This window comes from Mucor mucedo (assembly GCF_025094135.1).
Source record: "Mucor mucedo strain NRRL 3635 chromosome Unknown EV154scaffold_43, whole genome shotgun sequence".
Classification (NCBI taxonomy): domain Eukaryota; kingdom Fungi; phylum Mucoromycota; class Mucoromycetes; order Mucorales; family Mucoraceae; genus Mucor; species Mucor mucedo.
This window is the reverse complement of record NW_026252327.1, coordinates 62,400-85,428: the sequence shown is the minus strand read 5'-3', so window position 1 is coordinate 85,428 and position 23,029 is coordinate 62,400. Positions and strand designations below refer to the sequence as shown.

The following is a 23,029-nucleotide window of genomic DNA, read 5'->3' as shown; positions in this document are numbered from 1 at the left end:
TAGCTATCAAAAACTAAATGACTTGTAGTGGCTATTATCGTCCATGTTATGTTTTTGTTTTCATGATAACATATCTCTACATAAGTTTGGGGCTGATTGACGAAGAGACAGTATCTTGTATGTTGTTTCTATTGACAAACGCATATACTAGACACTGTTATGGCTCAATAACAAAATTGAAAAAGGCTATTCTTTGCAAGTGGCATGGTCGGAAAGAATGAAAATCTTCGAAAAGCAAAAAAATTGCACTTGTAGCGAGTAAATTTTACCTGCTATCAAAAAAAAAAAAAAAAAAAAAAAGGCTGGTGCATTTGGAGTTAAAGATGAAATTCTACTTTCTAGTCGTACAAGTGTCTTCAAAGCATATTTAGGTCACTCTGAACCAAGCTGTTAGACCGACATCGCCTTCAAAAGGTGCAGTTTCCATTACAATCTGAGTTGCGGCTCATCAGTCCACATCATGTCGAACATATTACTGCCACAAGCGATAGACGACGGTGTACAGCTCAAAGAAAACATTACAAACACATTCGTATTAGAAGAATTTATTAGGCCATTGCTGGAGCCAGGTGTACAAATTATATAAAAAAACCCGTATATGTACGAAAGATTTTGTCACTGGAACGATGTACCATGTATTATTTAAAACAGTCTGTTTAGTGGTGGTCAAGCGTACACGATATATGGCTCTGTCCTCTTTAGTTCTCTTTCTTTTAGATAACATCATAAAAATGCCGCAATGGCTTTAATGTTGAGTTGCAATTACACCAATGCAAAAGTTAATTTCATTTTAATTATTAAGAATGAAAGAAGACAAGCAGCATATCTCAACCCTATTTTCTGTACTGATTGGCCACGCAAAGTTGCTGTGACACATTGGACTTTAATGAAGGAGTGAGTCTTTCCTCATATTTTTGTTTTAGCCGCTTTCACTTACGTGGTGTAGAAGAAAGAAGATGGAAGAATTCTATGACTATTCTCGACATGAATATTGTATTATTATGGGTAAACAACTTACTTTTTTACATTACAGCGATGCTTACTTAGTATAGATTTGAATCATGACACCATCCGTTCTAACAGGACATCCATTAAAGTACTTGAGAATTCCGGTTGGAAGTTTGTACAGAATGAAATAACAGAATCCACCTTATTATGTTTTGACAAAACAATTGTTTTTTATAAAAAAATAAAGTTTTGAAAAGTGGTGGAATGCTTCAATTTTAAATGACACTGCCACTAGAACGGTTATTGCCAGAGGTGACCTGACTAAGGAAGAAAATCAGAATTCGGCATGGCACCAAGAAGGCGTTGTTTATGTACGCAACATTTTTATCGAGCTCAATAATTACCATTCGAATTCCGAGCAAAAATCTTTCAATCGAGCGGCACAATACGCCGTTTTTCTCCAAGAAGCCATAAAAATGTTACAAGACATACTGCAATATTATATACAAAAGTCGGATTGTTCGAGTATCGATTTTTGTTATACTTTTTATCTTCCAACAGATTGGGATTATAAGATAAGAGAAGAATTGTTCCAGCCTCTATTCCTGAAAGCTGGTCTGATCCATGGAAATGATGGTCAGGGCAGGTTGATGTTTATGTCGGAGCTAGATTTAACTTTTGAATTTATACAAATGCAACAACGTATAAATATGAAGCATGGTAAACGGTACATTATATGTACAGTGGATTTTCAAAGCACATTCTCTGTGGATTTAAAAATGATATCAGCTCAGTATGCTGATTTTGCAGTAAAGACAAGAACATTTAGCCCACAATTATTGAAACAAGTTCATTTTGAAATACCTTATAATGGATTAAAAGAACAACGATCGTCACTGATAAGTTGTTTGGAAAAACAATGTGAGTCTACGTTATCATCGGAATTTATCGACACTATGTTTGAAATATTCAGTCAAAAATTCAAAAGCTTTGACCTTTCGGTAAGAGTGGAAAGAGGTTGAATTTGGGAAAACGCTTGTTAAAACCATTTTTTTTTACTAGTCTTCTTACCCGTTTCAAACCGTTTTATCCTTTCGGCCATTTCAACACTTAAGCTCTCAACAGCTTAAGCTATACGGATTAAATAGAAAGGAGATCAGTGCTATTCAATCAATTACTTCAGAGGACATACTTACACATTTGTCTTGTTTTGCTGAAAACGTCCTAAGAAATAAAATGGATGAGCTTCTTGGAGGCACGAGCAGCACAAAAACCAAGTCTATGGTCATCATTTGTACAACCCAAGCCTGGGGTAATCCTGAATTATTATTGCTACTTACATTAGTTGAAAAGTGTTCAGAAGCGTATAGCGAAGAAACAACAAAATCTTACCAATTACGCCGAGATGGAACAGTTAATAGACTCAGTATGTCGGACAGACATGTAAGATTTGCGAGTATACAGCTTTTTAAGAGCCAAATTAAAAAGTTTAATATGCGCAGAAACCCAGTTATACTACCCAATAATGCAACAACGGAACAACCCAAAAGCTCTTCGAAGTCTACTATTTTCATCAATATCGGTAAAACTAATTCATATTACTATATTGGCTTCGTATTTACTTATTTTAAAACTAAACAGACATATCGCTTACACAAATTAAGACTATTTTTACATACTTGAATAAACATAGACAAGTTGAACAGAAGCAAAATATTGAATGGTAATGGTGATGGGCGACAAAATATCTTTAAAATGAATACCATACTAAGTTTCGTTTCAATGTATAATAGCAATATGGAACCATTGAATTGTTTTATCACGCAATCAGACTCATATCAAAGACCGATGCTACACATACCAAATAGGTAAAACTACTAAAAAAAAAGCATACTATTGTCAGTTCTAAATGTAAGTTTAGACTGAAGTTGGGTTTAGAAAAGATTTTTGGCGACTATCTTAAATTATATTCTGGTTACAAAAGAAGTACGATAAAAAGAATATCAGTGAAGCCAACATCCAACTTACTTAGGCAAGCTTTCCAAAATATGCGAACTCTAAACAGTGGTGAAACGATGAAATCAAGTAAAAATCGGCTAAAGAGAATTAGAAATTTATTTGTCTCCTTAGACCCAAACCAATTTAAAGAGCTTATGGCAAACCTTGAAATGGACGATCTTTTTGCGTCGAAGGATAAATTTGGGGATGCGGATAGCGAGTCATTTACTACATGCCATCCAGGTTACATGTATTTTTTTATGATCACATATCTGCATTGTCTTAACAAGCAAATAGAGGAAAAATTAGAGAGTACGGTAGGAACGAACTGGCGAGCCAACAACATTTGGTATGGCGTCTCTATAGATAAAAACCTATTGGATACTGTATTCGGCTCGATAAATAAGTTAGAAAAATTATTCTTTGCAAGTGGAATTCTCAGGAAGGATGTCAATCTTCCAAAGGCAAAATTCTGCACTCGTGGAGAGGAAATTTTACCAGCTATTCAACAAAAACTGGTGGATTTAGAGTTTAGGATGAAATCATTCTTTATAGTTGCACAAGTGTCTTCAAAACATATTCAATTTAATTTACATCAAGTAGTAAAAATATCAACATCTGAAGATGCAGCTTCCATTGTTATTCAGGATAAAATAATACATATCAACGATGTATATGATTCGCTATGTAAGCATATTATGAAAAGTATACAAGCCAATTGTCAAGTTGATTATTGTACCACACACCAGGATGAGGAAGATACACACTATGATTTCCAATCATTCAAGACATATAGCAATATTTATCGAAATCTAAAATCATGTGTTATTAAACTGGTAAGTTAGTATATAGCTAACGTCTCAGTTTATTGATAATTTCTCGGTAGTTGGAAAAAAACAAATCAAATTTGGACATGGATTCCAGAATACAGTTGAATATTAACACGAAATGTGGTTGTGGTATTAGCATATTTCTTCGCAATATTATTGAAGTAGGCCTTACGTCAGTGATAGAAAATATGGCAACAGATATATTGTCTTCTTTGACCAACAAAACATTATTCGGGAACTATGTACCGAATTATATTTTTGTGTTTGGAAACCCGTTCAATCTGACGTACGGGTCAAAGATTTACACAGCATACACCATGATTATTCAAAAAGCGATTGATGACGGCATATATATTAAAGAAAAAGATACAAAGGCATTTGTACTAAAAGAATCAATTTTCCAATTACTAAAGCTGTTTGCACCTAAAAAAAAGCCGTATCTGTATGAAAGATTTGTCACTGGAACGTTGTGCCAAGTATCGAGCGAAACATATGCGATACGAGTCGGATCTTCTGAAACGGGCATGTTCTACCCTTTCATCCGGATAAATAGTAATGGTGATATCAGAAATACCATTATAGGAGATGGTAGTTATTTGGTATTTATTCAAAAAGGGAAGCCATTTTCAACTAAGGGTCTCATAATTCAAACCAACGAAGAAGGCGGTTAGTTTGTTGTCATAGTTATTCTTCCTCTTTTGTACTAATGTGATACGCCTCTACTTAGATGAAGATCCCATCATAGAAATTTTTCAATTATATAGTTCAAGCAGTACGGCTCCGGATAAGTATGCTTTGTTGCACGGGAGCACTCCCGGTATAAATTATAATATGGTTGGCACTCTTGCGTCTAGTTCATTCAGAAGAAGATTGGTAGAATGTGAACAAATTAACAGTAGTTTATCTATAAAAGTATCAATAGGATGCATGGTTAATATTGGTGATTATGGTTTTTATCCTGATTACATTAACCGAACTAAAATGGAACCATTGACGCTCGCTTATGTTTAACATATCACTGCTCCAATAAAATTACACTGATTTTCAACCACCATTTTATTTGCTGAACTTACATAAACAAGATACGTCTTTTGGATTGAAAGTACCTTTTAAGAACACACTGATTTTGAGCGGTTTTGCCGGCGGATTGGGTATTAACTATTCCAGTAATAAATACGTTTAAGATACCGGAAACAAACTTGCACGGCGAACGTTGCGATGTCCATGTGATTTTTTTTTCTCTGTGATCTCCCTTCGTTGTCTCATCACGCAGAACTAGGAAATGCCTTTTAAAGTCACTTTGTATATTATTGCAGCACCTGGCGATGGACTTGAAAAGGGTCGAACTTGGTTTCGTGAATATGTCAAGGTAACATAATACGCCAACCCGCCCAAAAAAAACATGTATAAAAAATAAACTGACACTCTTTACTTACTGCAGCCTATTCTTGTTGCAGGTGCTGTCGATTACGAAATTAAAGAAGCTAAATCACCTGGCCAAATCGAAACTTCTGTCATGGAAGAAATCGTTCAACGTCGTCGTGAAGCCGTCGAAGGAAGTAATGCAGAATCAACCGACCTTGAACAATCAGTAGACAAGTCCAACACAGGTTTTTCATTACCTGTGGATAATATGAACAACAAGAAGAAAAGTGAAGTGGTATCCGATGGTATTTTAGCCATTGGTAGAAATGCGTGTCGTGAAGTGCTTTGCGCATTAGGCAAGGGATGAGATTTTATTCTTGCTGTGTTTGTAGAGGTGCGTCTTCTAGAAGTGTAAGGACATGGAGAAGACAAAGTATGGGACATTTTTTATCGCAGAGGAAACCCCGGAAATGTTAAAACACACATCATTCAAGAATTTGACAATTTCTTGCTTCTGCTTGAGTTTTCACATATCATGGATATCCCGCGAATGAACGTCCTTAGGTGGCTCAGTGCGTTTTTAATTATAAATGTATCTGGAAGCAGGAAAATACGCTGTAGATGCTGTATTGAACCAAATCGACATTTTTAAGAACGGGATGAGGATTTATACCAAGAGGGAAAACAAGTATTGTATTAGACATGATTTAGCCGAAGTATTGAGGAAATAGAAATGCTAATTTAAGTGAATACAAGTATTTTTGGTAAGTTAGTGCATATGTTAATGTTAATTTGCGTTTAAATAAAGTGGGTAATAGACATATAAAAAATATGATAAAAACGATGTCTTTTTTTTTATTTGTTTCCATATGCTTAAAGGGTGAAGGATAGCAAAGGTCTCTTTTCCCAGACACTAGAGATTTTGCTACCGAAGAGTAGTCTAGCAAAAAGGAATACTGCGCTTCAATGTTAATAAGTATTGGATAGAAAATTTAATTGCATGCTTTACCCTGTCATTCATGGTCATATAAGGTTTCGTACTACAAATAAACGGATTTAGCGAAACGCCGTGAATTCGTAAGCCTCTTCGTATTTGTGACTTTTTCGCTTTTAACAACGTGTCGTAGAAGAAAGATGGAAGAACTATATGACTATTCTCGGCATAGATATTGTATTTTTATTGGTAAGCGACTTAATTTTTTAAATTACGGCGTTGCTTACTTCGTATAGATTTGGGCTATGACTTCATCAACTCTGGAGCGGTAGCCATTCATAGACTTACAAGAAATGATCAAAGGTTAGTCGACATGAAAACTGCAGAATTTGTACGTGTATTTTTTTTTGACAGAGATTCCTTTTTAAAAAAAGTTCTGAACACGAATACCGTACCTCAATTTTATATGACACTACCACCAGAAATGTCATTGCCAGAGGAAACAAGGCCGATGAAGCGAATGAGGAACCAAAAGGGTCCCAAGAAGGCGTTATTTATATACGCAACACCTTAAGCGAGCTTGCTGACATTTATTTAAAATCAAAGCAACAATACTTTGACACTACGGCACTGTACGCGCTCTTGTACGAGGAAGCTATAGACCTGTTACAAAAAATACTGGATCGTTATAAACAAAAATTCAATAGTGTTATGGATTTTTTTTATTCTTTGAATCTTCCAACCAGTTGGGATTATAAAATAAGAGAAGAATTGTTTCGACCTCTATTCGTAAAGGCTGGTCTTCTTCATGAAATTGATGGTCCGGGCAGGCTGGTGTTTTTTTCAATGTTAGAGTTAAATTTTCAGAACATACAGGTAGGTAGATACGACTATGCTGATAGAAACTTAAAGTATGGTGATCAGCGCGTTATATGTACAATAGATTATCAAGGTACATACTCCGTGGATTTGAAATTGGTATCAGTTCAATATTCTGCTTTCAGATTAGCAAATAGAAAGATGGTGCCACAATTGTTGAAACAAGCTCATTTTGTAATCCCGTTTGGACTAAAGGAACTACGATTGTCATTAATGGCATGTGTGGAAAAGCATTGTGATACTACGTTATCATCAGAATCTATCGATGACATGGTTGAAAAACTCAGTCAAGGGTACAAAGGATTTGATGATATCGTAAGAGTTAATGGAAAAGAAATTGGGAAAATAATTAAAATCATTTTTTTTTTTTTTTTTTTTTTTTTTTGGCAGAGAGAAAATGATGGTTTAGATGATCAGCCATTCCCAGACTTGAAATCTCGCTTGACGAATGACTCAATCACTTTAGGGGACATGCTTGAACATTTTTCAGGTTATGCAGAAAAATTCTTTAGAAATGAAGTAGATAAATTTCTTGTAGGCAGGAGCAACATAGTACCCAGACCATTGAACATTTTTTACACAAGTCGAATCCCGCTAACACTTTTTTCTATGGGGCTAATCTCATTAGTTTATTGTTGGTCGGAAAAGTATTTCAGGGTAATAAAAGAATCTTACGCATCCGCGGAAACCGGTGTTGCTTACCCCGTATTCGATCTCTTTGACTATCATCACCGAACAGATGCAACTCGAGAGCTTTTAAAAAACCAAGTCGAAGAATTTAACGTGCGCATAAACCCAGTTACACTACCCAACGAAACAACAATGGAAGAACCCAAAAGTTGCTTAAAACCTATTACCTTCATCAATATCGGTAAATTGACTCCTTAGTAGTATCGGCTTCGTTTTAACCTAACCTATTTTGAAACCAAACAGACATATCGCCTACACAAATCCAGACTGTTTATACATACCTAGATAAAGATAGACAACTTGGACAGAAGCAAATTTTTGAATGGTAATGATGATAGGCGGCAGAATATCTTGTATAAGAAAGTCCAACTAAGTTCCATTTTATTGCATAATAGTAATATGCGACCGTTGAATACTTTCATCAAGCAATCACAACTATACCAAAGGCCAGTACTACACATATCAAATAGGTAAAATTACTTAAAGAAACGCTTATGATTGTCAATTCTAATTGTGCGTTTAGGCTAAAGTTAGGTTTAGAAAAGATTTTTGGTGATTATCTTCAATTGTACTCAAGTTACAAAAGAAATGTGAAAAAAAAATTGCCAGTGAGCCCAGCATCCAAATTACTTGGCAGGGCTTTCCAAAATACGCGGAAGAGGAGTTCTTTAAGCAGTGATGAAAGGATAAAATCAAGCAAAAATCGGCTAAAGAGAATTAGAAATTTATTTGTTTCCTTGGATCCAAACTTATTTAAAGAGCTTATGGCAAACATTGAAATGGACGATCTTTTTGCGTCAAAGGATGAATCTTGTGGTTCGGATAGCAAGTTATTTACTACATGTCATCCAGGTTACATGTATTTTTTTATGATCACATATCTGCACTGTCTCAACAAGCAAATAGAGAAAAAATTAGAAAGTAATGTAGGATCGAATTGGCAAGCCAACAACATCTGGTATGGCGTCTCTATTGACAAAAAGCTATTGGATACTGTATGCGGCTCAATAAAGAAATTGGAAAAATCATTCTTTGCAAGCGGAATACTCGGGAAGGACGACGACCTTCGGAAAGCAAAATTCTGTACCCGTGGTGAAGAAATTCTACCCGCTATCCAACACAAGTATCAACATTTGGACTTTAGGTTGAAATCATACTTTGTTGTTGCACAGATATATTCAAAGCATATTCAACTCAGTTTGCATCAAGTGGTTAAACTGGCATTACCCGGAGAAGATTCAGCGTCCATCATTATTCAGGATGAAATGATACATATTCATGATGTATATGACATACTTTGTAAGAGTATTATGAAGAGCATACAAGTCAATTGTCAAGTTGACTATTGTACCACGCACAATAGTGAGGAAGACACACAATATGATTTCCAGTCATTTGAGATATATAACAATATATATCGAAATTTAAAACCATGCGTTGTGGAACTTGTAAGTTGGTATACCTGTATCTAGCGTCTCAATGTATTAATTGCTTCTTGGTAGTTCGAAAAAAACAAATTAAATTTGGACATGGAATCCAAAATACAGCTGGATATCGACACGAAATGTGGTTGCAGTATAAGCATATTTCTTCGTGACATTATTGAAGTAGGCCTTATGCCAGTGATAGAAAGTATGGCAACAGATATAGTGGCTTCTTTGACCAACAAAAGACTATTTGGAAATTATGTACCGAATTACATTTTCGTGTTTGGAGATCCTTTCAATCTGGGGCAGGGTTCACCGATCCACAAAACACACACCATGCTTTTGCAAAAAGCGATTGATGACGGCGTATATATTAAAGAAAAAGATACAAAGATATGTGTACTAAGAGAATCTATTTTCCGATTACCGGAGACGTTTTTATCTGGAAAAAAGCCTTACATGTTTGAAAGGTTTGTCACCGGAACTTTGTGCCAAGTATCTAGCAATACATACGGGATGCGGATTCCAAGTTTTCGCAATTCGATCTCTTTCACCCGAATAAACAGTGATGGTGATATCAAAAATAAGATTGGAGGAGATGATAGTTATTTGGTATTTATTCAGAAAGGGAAGCCAGTTCCAACAAAAGGGCTTAGAATTCAAATGAATGGACCAATAAGTAAGTTCGTTGCCATTATTGTACTTCTTCGTTTGTGCTAATGAGACCCACTTCTACTTACACATAGATATCACATTAGAGATTCTTCAATTAGAAAGTTCAACCAGTACTGTTCCGGACAAGTATACTCTATTGCACGGAGACACTCCTGGTGTGACTTTTGCACTAAACACTATGAATTTGTTGTATTATCGTATCAGAACATTTGTGGTAGAATATGAGCAGATTAGCAGTAATTTATCTATCAAATTATCAAGAGGATGTTTGGGCGATATTAGTGACTATGTTTATAGACCTCATTACTTAACCGAAAATATCCTGGAGCCATTGACACTCGCTTATATTTAACATATCACTCCTTCAATAAAACTTTACCTTATCCATAAAATCCATCTTTGGCTGACGCTCATAGATGAGGGTGATATTTGTTCAATCGAATTTAAAACAATCCATCCATTACCAATGAGCGTTCGGGTTCTTTCGACATATTCACTCCGAAAAAAATATGGGAGAACTGGTGATAACAATAATGAAATTGGCAACGATAACATAATGTCTATCCAAATCAAATTTTCCCCTCAAAAGCGACTCCAGTATGGCCACTATTTCAATTTATTTTAGGTTCGTAACTTTGTAATAGATAGTTACTGAAATAATGCTTTAATAAATTGGATATATGCGCCTATTCAAACTAATTTCTTTTTGGGATTTTTAGGTCTGTCGAGTGCCAAGTATAACTGACCAACTTACCCACACACAGACAGAAGGTCGCATCTTTCTATTTCATAACTCTTCCCAAAAAAATTAGGGTGCGTGTAGAATGAGCAGTGTTAAAGTTTCACATTGTTTTTCTCTAGATAATATGCTCAGTAGTACATGTATAACGTATTTTACTGAAACAAGCTGAACATCCCAGAATGTTGTAAACTTAAAGTATTGATCAAAGGTCTCCCGCTGTAAATAAAGCCAACGGGATGGACGCAACCATCGAAATGCATATACATTAGTTTCAAAAAGTATTGCAAAAGATAAAAAACATCGGCACAAGTGAGAAGAAAAGAAAAGTGCATTGTAAATAAGTTGACAATGATAGCAATAATTGCTTAATTTAAGAAACGGATAACAGAAGATATAAGAGTTTTATGGACACAATACAGCTGGAAGACCAATCTTGCCTTAATCTGTTACGATGCATTTCACTATTATTTATAAATTTGTTTTAGATGTACTGAAATTTGAATCATATCAATAGCTTCTAACACGCATGTGGCCTTATCAACAATAAACATTTCAGTCATAAATCGAGCAACGATTTATTGAAGCAGCACAATATATGCTGACAAAGATATAACAGATCTGTACAATTAAAAATGAGAGACGAACAAACATTTTTGATAAACCGAATTGTACCAGTACTTCATTTGGTAGATTACATAGAGCTCAATGATTTCGAATAGTTTGAGAAAAAATGTGGTAACAAAAGCATGAAGGTTGAAGATTTTTAGGTGGGCTAAATTTCAGAAATTGCTTTTTAATGGATTCATCTAACGGTTTAGAAAAAGAAGATATTCAGCATATGATCGATAGCACACTCAAAAATCTCGATTATATGTATACTGCAGAAAAGTGATTAAAAACTGGATACTGCCTAAATGCTAGGACTAAACGTACCACATATTTTCTCGATAGAGATGTAAACAATTAAAATTTTGACAGACTCTGGAACCATAACTCTAGTTGAAGAATCGTGTACCTCTTGCTGTCTGCAACTTAATCCGACCGAGATGAATTGCAAGTTATTGAAGGGCCGAGCAAGTGCAAAAGCGCTTTCTCTGTTCAACACATGAGATTATTCGGTAAAATTGAGGGCAATTTACAGTTCTATTTTTAATCTAAATTTCATTGGAGTAAACACGCTCTTTCAACTATTTTGCATTGATTGTTTTTGAGAAAATTTTATTGTTGCAGACAGGGAGGGACAATGTTTAATTTAAACGAATGTTACACCGGCAATGAACCCTAAAAGAAAAAAAAAAATCTTGCTCCTTGGGAGATATTTCATTGTTTTATCGATAGTCATTTTTCTCCATCAATTGTTCCTTATTTTAAAGAAACAATCAGATTGCATGTAACCAGATCAATTTTTGTGTGTATGTGTATGCGTGTTTAGTCCACAATTGCCCAATAAAGCAGTCAATTATTTCTGAAGCTTTTTTAAAAGTGTCGCCACGCTTTTTATTTTTTACTTTTTCTTTTTTTTTTAAAAACTTCTGAACTAGATCTAGTTGTACACGATGGAGAATTCGAAACCCATGAAGGATCAGAATGCGGCTGCTACATGTCAGTACTTCAGTAAATACTGCGAAATGTATATCAACAATGTATCTGTTCCTACTGGAGAAAAAGTAAAGTCCTTTCACAAGGCCTTCCCTCAACTTCTCGTTTGCATGTTTGGTGCACCTTCCAAAAGGTAGTAAAGCAATAAATAAAATACACAGCACCCATACTGACGCTCATCGTTTAGGGGTTGGATACAAACACAAATGACACCCATTCAAAATAAGGCAATAAGAGACTTACTTTCTGTCAAAGGTCAATTCTTTCAGGCCTTGATCAAATTAAGTGCCTACCCCGAATACTCATTTGACATCATCACGGACGCACTTCCTGTAAGAATACACGTTTCTTCACACATTCAAAGATATTGACTAGATCTTTTCATTTAGGCCGATGTAAAGAAAGTGCTTTCTTTAGGTTCCGTTCATTTATTACCTAAAGTCTACAGTAACAGTACATACATAGTTTCCTCCTCTAATTCAAACGCTACAGACATTCGAGTAGCTGCAACAAGACAAGCAACTTTACTTCCCTCTGTAATGGGAGGTGACCGAAAAATACGATTCACCATGTTGCAATTTTATTTATACTATTTCATCAGTGCTCCTACATGGCCTCCATTACCTGCCTCATCGCCTACCCCAACGACAACAACAACAGCAACAACGAACACGTTTAATAGTCAGATACCAAGAACACCGACTTCCGCATATAACGCACCTAAAACACCCACTTACGGAACATCCACTTACGGAACAACTCGACCTACGACCTCCACAGCAACGGCACCCGGTCAATATCTATCACCCGGTGTAACTCAAGCCATCAAACTTGGTGTTTACAGCAGTCTCTTGGACGAATATCTGCAGCGCATGATCACTATCCAACCCTCCGACACCTCTTTCCCACCCTTTATTAATTCATTTCTCTTTGATGCTTGTATGGAACTCTGGATTCGTACCACATGGATTGCCACAAACGGAAAAGTCAACAACGATTTGATGCACTACATCACCGTCTTTGTTCAATACATCGTCAAACACGATATCAAGCAATGCTTCATGGATGAGAAATTAGTATTGACACGGGTCTATAATGACATGAAGACCGAACTCTTTATGCTAATCTCGCGATTAGCTTTCAATTGGAGTAAGCACGATGATTATTTGGATGTGCTGGATCTATGGTCCATTTGGGCAGCACCTTGGAAATTAGGAGCTACTCCACGAAGTTCAGATAATACCGAGTATAACCCTATCACTTCTGGTTGGTCGAAATTCATATTGGATAATTTACCGCTCTATTTCTTTCATGTCGACGTGTTTTTACAACGCACATCGACATTCACCTACAAGGAACCCGTACCTAGCACCACCGCGACCGCGACCACCACCACCACCACCAGTAGCGCATACACCACACCCATAACCACTTCCAATTTCGTTGAGAATTTCACCCTGAGTGGACAATTACGTATTTTCTGTCGCATCAACAATTTATTGAAAGCAAAGGGACTTGTGGAATTTTTAGGATTGGCAGAGCAGGCTTTGAAACAATTAAAAGCGAGCGCCTACTCATTTACATCCGATCCATTCAGGCAATTGGCTTGGCATGTTTATAATACCGATACCATGGACAAAGTCGTACGTGAAAAAATATCAGACACTTATAAATTCTTGGTGGCACTGGATGGCATAAACGGGATCTGGAATCCAAAAGGATTATACGCAAAAAATATGGCTCCTCGCTCAGACGCCCTTTTAAAAACGCTTAATGGAATGAATACAGCTGCCAGTATCTTTGAAGCAAAAGGATGGGGAAAACAAACAGCTTCAAAATTGAATAAATATGCTGCTCAACTAAAAGAAACTAGCTCTAATCTCCACAAAACGTTTAAGGTAATTTTTTTTTTTTTTGACAGCGCCATTTTTTACAAATTATGCAAAAAATTAAACTCCGCCATAGATTTCAAACAGTTTTCACCAGATCGTACCTGAATCATTAGATCCAACTAGCAAAAAACCTGTAGTAAACACCCCACCGCCAGCGCCAACAGAAAAATTGATTGGAAAACCGGTAGAAAAGGAAGCGATAAAGGAAGCTATTATTGGACCAAGGTGTGTTGGCAGTGGGGCTCTCTTAACACAGGAAGAGATCAGAGCGGTTCGAGAAGGCAGAGCCATTTGCTCATACGATAATATTCCTGCGGTTGGCATTCGTGCCAAAACCTATATCCGCTCGTACGAAATAGCTCCACTTGTGCGCTGGTCCATCAAGACAGATGCTAAAATCAACGAACATGTAAAGTTTTGTTTTGATAAATACAAATGACTTTCCGTACTAATCTCACTTATCTAAAAATATATATATATATAGTATAATACATACTTACCAATTGATAAACGACCCGAATTTATGCCAAAGAAGATATCGCTTAGATTCATTGCAAGGCAGGTCAACTTTGTCTATCTGGTGGCTACACTCTTTTTATTCTTGTATCTTATCTTCAAAATCATAGTGTATAAATACTTTTAATTCTACATCATTGTCTATAAATTAATGATTTATTTATTATTATTATTATTCTATACATAATGATACAACCTTTTTTTTTTTAAAAAAAAAAACAGAAAAAAAGAGGAAAAAAAATTGGCAATAAATAATTATAGTTATATGGTTTATAGTACAGGGCTTGAAGAACTAGATCCAGTCTTTTTAGGAGGTTCCGGATTCACTTTGGTAGTAACACTATCCCGATGATGATGGTTTCCCTGGGTACGACCATCATGCAAAACAAGTTCCTTTTCTCGTACAATGTCATTGTCATAGGGACGATACTGATGTAAATAATGCTTGGCCACCGTACGGGGGATATAACATGTTACCACCGTCAAAATCAGCACCAACCAATAACTGCCCGTACCAAAGATGGCGGAATGACCCGCAAAGATAAACGTATTGAATTGAGCATACACACATACAAATACATAGTAGGATAAAATCGACAACGAGATACACAGAACCTGGATCCATGTGAAACTGTACAACGATAACATCACAAAGAAATTCGCTACAATCACAGTGATACCCGAAATAATCGTACCTAGTTCATACATGCCGTTTTGGTCTCTTCCATTGGGCTCAATGCCGCCTTCTAAAAGAAGCATGTAAGGAAAGAAGAAACAGATAGCAGATTGGAAGATAGAATCTACTACAGTCAAATAGAACCGCCATGATTTAAACTTGTCGTTACGAAGTCCCATACGATACATCTCAGGGTAGGATTGTGACACCTTGGAACTCACATCTTGATCCCAAATACCCAAAAAGATAATAGGCAGCGAAGTGAAAATAAGATTGTAAAGTGCAACAAGGGCGTAATCAAACATCATGGATCCATTAAACCTAGTGGATATGTTAATTTATCATGCTATTATTTTCCATGAACCCCTTCTTTATATTACTTACTGGCAAAAGATTTGGTACCAAAACAAGACAAAAGTCCAAACGATATTCTTAAAAAAGAAGCCCATAATCATTTCAGCTGTTCTCAAATAAGACCATCGACCATGTACCAATAACAGCTTTTGCAGAAACCTGAATTGGGCAATCGCATAATCCGAAGCCATCACCGCTTGTCGACCTTCCACACCAGAGATACCCACACCAACGTTAGCCTCTTGAATCATGGAAACATCATTGGCACCGTCCCCAATGGCCAGCGTCATGACTTTCAAACCCTTCTTCACCAAACGAACCACTTCGGCCTTTTGTTTTGGGCTCACACGGCAACAAATCACACTGGCACATCGCATACCCAGGCCTAACAACGAGTCCTTGTTCTTCGGCTCCAAAGCGAATTTCAACGTCGTACCATCAATCACAAGAGCACATTTCTTATCTCCTTCCACCGTGTTGGCTTTCTCCAGCGCTTCCTCCATCGATTTTAGGGTATCTTCTCGATTATCCGCTCGAACCAACAAAAGTTCCATATCCAACGTAATCAAATTACAGGAGAATCCAATATTAATCGCCGTCTCGGTTTTATCACCTGTCAACACCCACAGCTTGATCCCCGACTGCGCTAATTCTGCAATCGTCTCAGGTACACCATCCTGTAATCGATCCTCAATAGCCGTACCACCCATCAACAACATGTCAGTCTCAATCTCCTCACACACTTCTTCAATCTTTTCCTCGCGATTATAAATAGCCGCACTGGCTTCCTGGTATCGTTTGTTCCATTTTTTGTACTCTTGCGGCGAGATAAACCGATAAGCCAAACAAAGCGTACGCAAACCTTCGTTCGCAAACTCTTCCAAATGTTCCAACGTGACATCATGTAACTCGGTCTGTGATTGCCTCAATTCTTCCTGATCTCCGAAATCAGAGCACAATCGTTCGTAAATCACCGAATCCGCACCTTTACACAGTAACACAATACGATCACTGTCCTCTGGCTTCAAAATGACACTCATACGTTTACGCGTCGAGTTGAATTCCAACACATTCATCAGCTCGTATTTCTTCTTCTTGCCCAGGATTTCCGCCGTTAAGGTGTTGGCTTCACGGCCCAAATAAACAAACCCTAAATCCCGTGCAGATGACACCAACGCTGCTTCATCCGGTGATTGTGCTTTATAATCAATCACATGTCGATTCTGTTTATCAGGACGATCCGCAATGACGGTATGACACAGTGCCAACGTCGTGAAAAAATGAATCATATCCGTCGCATGCTTATCCTCCTTGCCTATATCCACAAAGAACTTGGGGTCCACAAACGTAGGCTTGTCTCCCAGATACTTGTTCGTGAAGAGTTCTTCCTGACGTCGATACATTTCCTCTCGTGCCTTTTCCAAATACGCTTCATTTTTGGCTTCCATCTCCTTCTCCGATACAACAGATCCTCGTCTAATATCCGCTCCCATCGACGTCTCCGTCTTGCCAATACCATACGCAACGCCTCCCACCGTACACTTACGCGCTTCCATCACATTTTGTGTTAATGTACCCGTCTTGTCCGAAAATATATACTCAATCTGTCCAAGATCGTCTGAAATATTCCACGTCTTGGGCACACACGGTGTATCAGTGGGCTCGTAATACATGTCTATATCTGCATAAATGAAGTAAGCCTGCACACAATGCAATGTATGAGTACGCTTGTTTTCTTGCATCTATCCCCCCCCCTCCTCTTCCTCCTATTTTGTCTACTTACTGCAAATGTCTTTACAATCTCTACGGAAATATACAGTGAAATGGGAACAATATTTTGGTACAGAATCAAGGTCACCCTATGTATTTAGAAAAAAAAAAAGGGTTAGATGTCTATGTGCGTATGTAAAGTGAGCTTTTATCTCTTACCAAAAAGTCACAAAACCTAGATAAGAACCACTGGAACCATCGATATTAAAATCAAAGTAACGAGAAGAACCAGGGGCATAAAAGTTCGTACTTGCTAAAATGGAACTGATGATACAAAGTACAGCCAGAATGCAAAAATTGGCAATGACCTAAATAGAATATTTTGTGTCACTTGTAAGAACAAAAATTTAAAATATTTGTTGTTGTGTGACAAGGAATACTTACGTAAGGATTCGTGGATTTAGCCATTTTACTACGCTTGGATGGAGTTTTTCCTGAATTCAGCATAATTTTTGTTTCATCACCTGTGTAAACAATGATGCCAATCACCCATCTGGTATTTCGAAGCACACATCCACGTAATAAGAGATTGTTATAGGTGACAGCCTCTGTTTTTTGATGTGACACACTGGTAGCACCTCCCGCATTCGGCTGTTCGATATCCCAGCGCATGACACCATTGTACTGATAGATGTTGGCATGTGGAGGCTCACTCTCGAAATAAAAACAAGCGCGCTCACAGTCATGCACCGATCGCAATTCTCCTGTCGCCTTTAAGCCCTGTCGTACCTTGAGATTGGTCTCACCGTCTAAATTCTGAGTTTCAACGTAACACAAATTGTCCTTTTCTGACGTTGACAAGATAACTATATCGGCAGGCACATCTTCATCATTTCGAATCATGACATAATCACCCACATTTACATCCTGCCATTGCACCTCTTGCCACCACACTTTACAATGCTCAGCTGGCGGTTCACCCGCAGGTAAATCGGAACATTTCAACGCACCTGGCATCACTGAAGAAACACGTCTGACATCTGGCGTAGGTGCACGGTGTAACACCGAATGAGGAATCGACCCAGGACGGTAAAACTTGACCTTGTTGGTGAAAATATTGCTGATTTCGGATCGAATAGTATCTGACCGTAATCGTACTTTATCATAGAATTTGGCGGATGATGGTGGAGCTAAAAAATCAGGTGTTTCTGCCTCTACAATCTCTGGTATCGAATTATTTTCTTCTACTTCGTTTAAGGGAGATTTATCATCATCAAAGTTGAGATTGACCCTGGGTGAGGGTTTGTCCTTCACCAGCGACATCCGATACGCATGTGAAAATCGATTGTCGACACCTGCCATCATACAAAAGAAGCCTAAAAACACATTCACAAAATGAAATCGGCCCTTCTTTTCTTCCTCTGGGATGTTGACGTTGGTCCAATGACTGAGCGTTAATGTTTTGGCACAGTTGACTCGTTGATCGCTCTGGTTTCGTTTTAGATCTTCAATGCCGTCTTTAATGGCAGTAATGATGAGAATGCAAATGAGGGGAATAGCGGAAACTCCCGGTTCTACTACACCAAACAATGGAATACACTGAAGAATGACAAGGAATAAAAAATAAAGGTTGGCAACGTTACGAAACTGTTCAAACAGATTTTTGGGTATAAACGAAATAGGTGTATATTTGGCGGTACGCACTCGATTGTGCGCATACGTCTGCTCTATCCTACGTCCATTGTCGTCAAACTCTGAACTCGGTAACTTCATATTCACATAGATCTTGCGCCTCTTTTGCATGTAGGACGACGTCGACTCCGTTCGTTGAATTTCTCGTTCCACCTGCGCATCTTCTAGTGCTTGTTTTGCCTTTTTTGAAAATAAGGCTTTAAACCGTAATTGTTTGCTCATTTCAATTTTTTTTTTGCAGGGACTTTTTTTTTTTTATGGTTTTATATATGCAGGAAAGAAAAAGGAAAAAAAGAAAAAAAAATTCTAAAATAAATAAATAAATAAAAATCGGATAATGAAATCTCTACATAGCACAACACAACAATGGCAAAATGTTGTTACAGGTTACACCCGTAATGCGGAAAATCAATTTCTGCGGGTATTCGCAAATCCTTGCAAAACTACTGTTCGCTCATTCGCTCAATTGCGCCTCTTTTTTTTTTTCAATTTTTATTTTTTTTTATTTTTTGGGATGATAGATCACACATGTCATCGTGTGTTTTACAAAAAAAAAAGAAAGCAACTAAAGTCCGACATAGTAGGATCTGCCTTGCACGTTGTGAATAGGTAAGACGGTCATTTCCTGACCTCCACTACCATAGACAGACACTGTCCACTCATACCACACCTTCTTTGCATCAGTCAATCTCCAGAAATCCATGGTAACGGTCGAGCCTTGGGGTACTTGAACAGGAGTACGGATAGGAAAGAAGATAGGGAACCAACTAAACATACCTGGTGAATGTGTCTCGGGACGAATGGAGATCATCACATCCTTATAAAGCACAGATTCGAAGTATCCTGCAATACCATTCATCACCATATCATGCTCCACATCAAACGAAACTTGACTATAACGTACATTATGTAAGTTGTTCATGGGTTCAACACCGATTTGCTTATTGGGATGACTGAATTCCCAAAGAGGTTTAGGTGCTGCTAATTCACATACTTGTTGAAACATCACAACATACGGCGTCTCATAATGCTCCAAATCTTTATAAGCAGCCACATTATTGTTCAATCGGGTCGATGCCAAAGGTGAAGCATACGCCGTATAATTCGCAGGAATAGAAATACCATCCTCCTTCAAAAACTTTTGCGCTCCGTCTAAACATTCGGGTGATAATTCATTATCGCCAAATGATCCCAGAAGCTCACTTACTAAAATATCACATTGCGTGGCAGGTTTCCATTTTCTCATATCCGCAAATACAAGTGTCACCTTATCTCCCCATACATCCGCTTTCGCATTTTGTAATCTATTTTTTGGTCGTGTATTCATTTTTTTCTTTTTAGTCTACATCACATCATCCCCCCCCCACCATCGATTATAACTTACGTAACAAACGCATTTTGATTCTTTTCAAGCGCATAAATATGGACCTTACGTTCGGACTTTTCTGACGCACGTAAACAGCAATTGACCAAAGGTCCTCTACCAGCACCTACCACCATGATTGTACTACATCCCCAATAAAAAAAGGATTTAGCCTCCTATAGATAGTACACATCCCCCTTCCACCGGAAAAACTTACGTGACGATATCCGAATTATGTTCAACACGATCCATCAATGCTTTATAAACCGCCTTTTCATACTGTTGATACTTGATGGGATCCTTTTCAAAAACCTCATACGTCTGATTCTCCAAGTTATCCATCAAAGGTTGTAAAGGAGCCTGCAAATAATCCTGATAACCTGTAGCAAACTTGTCCACGTCCTGTAACTCGGGTAAATTGCGGTTCAAGAAACTAATGTATTCACTGTAAGAAGAGGGCGTGGCTAATTTGTGAATCGGTGTGTTAGGTAAAGTCACAATCATATCGGGCTTCATCTTGTCCATCAATTTCTTGATGAACTTTTGGTGAGGTTTCGTCAGCACAGGATATCCCTTGGAATTCTCCACAAAGATCTCGGCAGGCACAATTACTGCCTTTACTGGCTCAGCGAGCCACATGTTCAATAACTTTTCGTCAATCGGTAACTCGGAGGTCAGCTCAAGCACTACACCAATTTTCGTGTTGTATTCTGTCAATGTTCTGAGTCGGTTCCATTGTTTCCAGGGAAGGTTGGATTGTACTGCAGATTTATCAGTTAATGGCACTCTCACCAAAAACTATTACAACTTTGTGAGTTTACTCTACCCCTCAAACACAATATCACCCTTTTCTTTTCTTTACCTGTGTGAATGACATGGATCGTACAGCATTGTTAATGGCTCTGGCTGTGTTGAACAAGCTACCCTTGGGCAAAGAAGGGAAAATAAGACCTGTTAAACTAATATGACAAGCCCATTCGATTTCTTGCTTTAAAGCCAACTCGGAACAAAGACGGATTTCAGCGTTGGTTGAATCAAGATGGATCCAGTTTGCTAATAACCCAATAGCCTTTCCAGACCATTCTACATTCATTCATATATCGATATCTTTAGTATATGTCCCTCTCTCTCTTATTCTATAAGTATTACCGGCTGACTTGATGACTAAATCGTTGCGGTTAAAGACGGGACGATCTTTCCAGTTCTCTTGCGTTTCCTTGTCTGTGGCATTATCTTCATTCAAGACGCGTCGAAAAGTAGGGTGCGAGATGGGAGTCACCACGAAATCATGACCTGCTTCTTCCGCTTGCACAATGAAGTTGCCAAGATCATCAAAACATTCGTGGGTTAATAACCCAACGCTACACATGCGAGACAAATCCATGCTGGCTGACATTATCGAAAAGATAAAAAAAAAAGGAAGTGAAACGAAAAGACAAAAAAAAAAATTGGGAAATAAACCTGTCAAAAAAAAAACGTTGCCCTTTCAACCGTCACAGTGATCGTTTCGAAAGTAAGACAAGGTTAACATCAGGACATAATGTTGTTCTTATTCAATGACACGATAGAAGGATTTTTTTTTTAGCGTGGATTTTTATTCGTAAAGCGATCAAAAAAAAAAAACAAAAAGATACATCGAGGGCCCCCTTCATTTGTTTGTAAACACTCAAGGTTGATTACAATAAACCTTGACGTATTCCTGCAATCTCAAAACAATAATAAAAGAACGTTTATAAATTATAAAGCAACTAATAATTTTTTTTTTTATTAAGAAAAAAAAAAATTCATGTTATAAAATCGATTTAACGAGAGGTGGCAGCAGCCTTAGGGGCGAAACCCTTGGCACCTTGCTTGCTAACCTTAGCTTGACCCTATTCACAAAATAAAAACATCAGTTTTACCACCACTATAAAAACAAAAATTATATAGAACTTACAGCAGGAGCAGCAGCCTTCTTGGCAGCAGCAGCGGCCTTCTTGGCATCCTTGGACTTGGAGATGGCAGCTTGACGAGCAGCAGCACGGGCATCGGGCTTTTGGTTACGCTTGGCACGGATGGCATCCCAAGAGGCACCGACAACAGCACGCTCATGCTTGACGGTACGACGAGAACGCTTCTTAGCAGCTTCCTCAGTCATACCCTTCTTGTTCAAACGACGGTAGATGACAGTCCATTTGATCTTACGGGGGTTCAAACGTTGGATAAAGTAAGAGGCAGCCTTACCGCTGATGAAACGGAAATGCTATTAACAGAAAGAAAAAAAAAACGAAATGTAAGTATTTCCAGAATGTTTTTTTTTATCTTGTCATGTCACGTCCTAGAAAAAAAGAAACTTACTCTACACAGAAAGTGTTAGTTTGACTCATTCTATACCATATCTCACTTTTTATACAATATTTACCTGCTATCAATACGGACGTAGGTCTTACCCTTGGAAGGGTAGATCTTGTGGCCAGAGAAAGAACAAATCTCAAGCCTAATAATAATAATGATTGTGTGTCAGTGATGCTTTGCGTTGGATGGATTCTGTATATTGATCATTACTTCATCTTGAATATGGATGTATGGCGAAAGAGGAGGGTATTACATCGTATCAAACTAATCCACTTGCCTTCAATGGTAATTCACACACCCCCCACTCGCTTCGAAAATTATCCAGACCCGGTCCGGACTGCTTTCACTCTCCGGCCCACAACCCAAAAAAATAACTCAGCTCGTCTTTTGGCACTAGTTTTTTTT

General features: G+C 37.7%; 9 protein-coding genes across 9 annotated transcripts; 6 read left to right on the top strand and 3 right to left on the bottom strand.

Annotated features, from left to right (window-relative positions):
* The first annotated feature begins 1,076 nt into the window (after positions 1–1,076).
* EV154DRAFT_223103 (uncharacterized protein) lies at positions 1,077–3,263 on the top strand. The gene is made up of 5 exons (XM_051594439.1): positions 1,077–1,949; positions 2,011–2,530; positions 2,590–2,671; positions 2,742–2,816; positions 2,887–3,263. The coding sequence occupies exons 1-5, from the start codon at positions 1,425–1,427 to the stop codon at positions 2,909–2,911; spliced, it is 1,227 nt and encodes a 408-aa protein (XP_051457792.1). The 5' UTR covers positions 1,077–1,424; the 3' UTR covers positions 2,912–3,263.
* A 31-nt stretch (positions 3,264–3,294) lies between these two features.
* EV154DRAFT_551551 (uncharacterized protein) lies at positions 3,295–4,809 on the top strand. Its single transcript, XM_051604986.1, has 4 exons — positions 3,295–3,633; positions 3,696–3,782; positions 3,833–4,442; positions 4,504–4,809. The coding sequence occupies exons 1-4, from the start codon at positions 3,616–3,618 to the stop codon at positions 4,785–4,787; spliced, it is 999 nt and encodes a 332-aa protein (XP_051457791.1). The 5' UTR covers positions 3,295–3,615; the 3' UTR covers positions 4,788–4,809.
* A 246-nt stretch (positions 4,810–5,055) lies between these two features.
* On the top strand, positions 5,056–5,332 carry EV154DRAFT_508027 (mitochondrial import inner membrane translocase subunit Tim54; the record flags this gene model as incomplete). The annotated part of the gene is made up of 2 exons (XM_051601494.1): positions 5,056–5,145; positions 5,218–5,332. Coding segments are annotated over 2 exons (205 nt in total), but the record flags the coding sequence as incomplete, so codon positions are not given.
* Positions 5,333–6,151: 819 nt separating this feature from the next.
* On the top strand, positions 6,152–7,857 carry EV154DRAFT_223047 (uncharacterized protein). Its single transcript, XM_051594438.1, has 5 exons — positions 6,152–6,324; positions 6,372–6,438; positions 6,510–7,269; positions 7,345–7,506; positions 7,583–7,857. Exons 1-5 carry the CDS (start codon positions 6,276–6,278, stop codon positions 7,613–7,615), a joined length of 1,071 nt encoding a protein of 356 aa, XP_051457789.1. The 5' UTR covers positions 6,152–6,275; the 3' UTR covers positions 7,616–7,857.
* On the top strand, positions 7,697–10,185 carry EV154DRAFT_223027 (uncharacterized protein). Its single transcript, XM_051594437.1, has 6 exons — positions 7,697–7,825; positions 7,888–7,969; positions 8,040–8,114; positions 8,168–9,092; positions 9,147–9,750; positions 9,818–10,185. The coding sequence occupies exons 1-6, from the start codon at positions 7,777–7,779 to the stop codon at positions 10,096–10,098; spliced, it is 2,016 nt and encodes a 671-aa protein (XP_051457788.1). The 5' UTR covers positions 7,697–7,776; the 3' UTR covers positions 10,099–10,185.
* A 1,838-nt stretch (positions 10,186–12,023) lies between these two features.
* On the top strand, positions 12,024–14,700 carry EV154DRAFT_223017 (uncharacterized protein). Its single transcript, XM_051594436.1, has 5 exons — positions 12,024–12,220; positions 12,275–12,419; positions 12,477–13,985; positions 14,053–14,388; positions 14,464–14,700. The coding sequence occupies exons 1-5, from the start codon at positions 12,045–12,047 to the stop codon at positions 14,620–14,622; spliced, it is 2,325 nt and encodes a 774-aa protein (XP_051457787.1). The 5' UTR covers positions 12,024–12,044; the 3' UTR covers positions 14,623–14,700.
* Positions 14,701–14,765: 65 nt separating this feature from the next.
* On the bottom strand, positions 14,766–19,008 carry EV154DRAFT_420486 (uncharacterized protein; the record flags this gene model as incomplete). The annotated part of the gene is made up of 5 exons (XM_051595952.1): positions 14,766–15,492; positions 15,556–17,225; positions 17,309–17,384; positions 17,455–17,603; positions 17,680–19,008. 5 exons carry the CDS (start codon positions 19,006–19,008, stop codon positions 14,766–14,768), a joined length of 3,951 nt encoding a protein of 1,316 aa, XP_051457786.1.
* Positions 19,009–19,397: 389 nt separating this feature from the next.
* On the bottom strand, positions 19,398–21,725 carry EV154DRAFT_543706 (PRMT5 arginine-N-methyltransferase-domain-containing protein). The gene is made up of 5 exons (XM_051604565.1): positions 21,440–21,725; positions 21,153–21,373; positions 20,508–21,088; positions 20,312–20,434; positions 19,398–20,231 (listed from the first exon to the last, which is right to left on the bottom strand). Exons 1-5 carry the CDS (start codon positions 21,684–21,686, stop codon positions 19,493–19,495), a joined length of 1,911 nt encoding a protein of 636 aa, XP_051457785.1. The 5' UTR covers positions 21,687–21,725; the 3' UTR covers positions 19,398–19,492.
* A 367-nt stretch (positions 21,726–22,092) lies between these two features.
* Positions 22,093–22,839, bottom strand: EV154DRAFT_563311 (ribosomal protein L24e-domain-containing protein; the record flags this gene model as incomplete). The annotated part of the gene is made up of 4 exons (XM_051605773.1): positions 22,093–22,161; positions 22,227–22,515; positions 22,692–22,766; positions 22,835–22,839. 4 exons carry the CDS (start codon positions 22,837–22,839, stop codon positions 22,093–22,095), a joined length of 438 nt encoding a protein of 145 aa, XP_051457784.1.
* Positions 22,840–23,029: the final 190 nt, after the last annotated feature.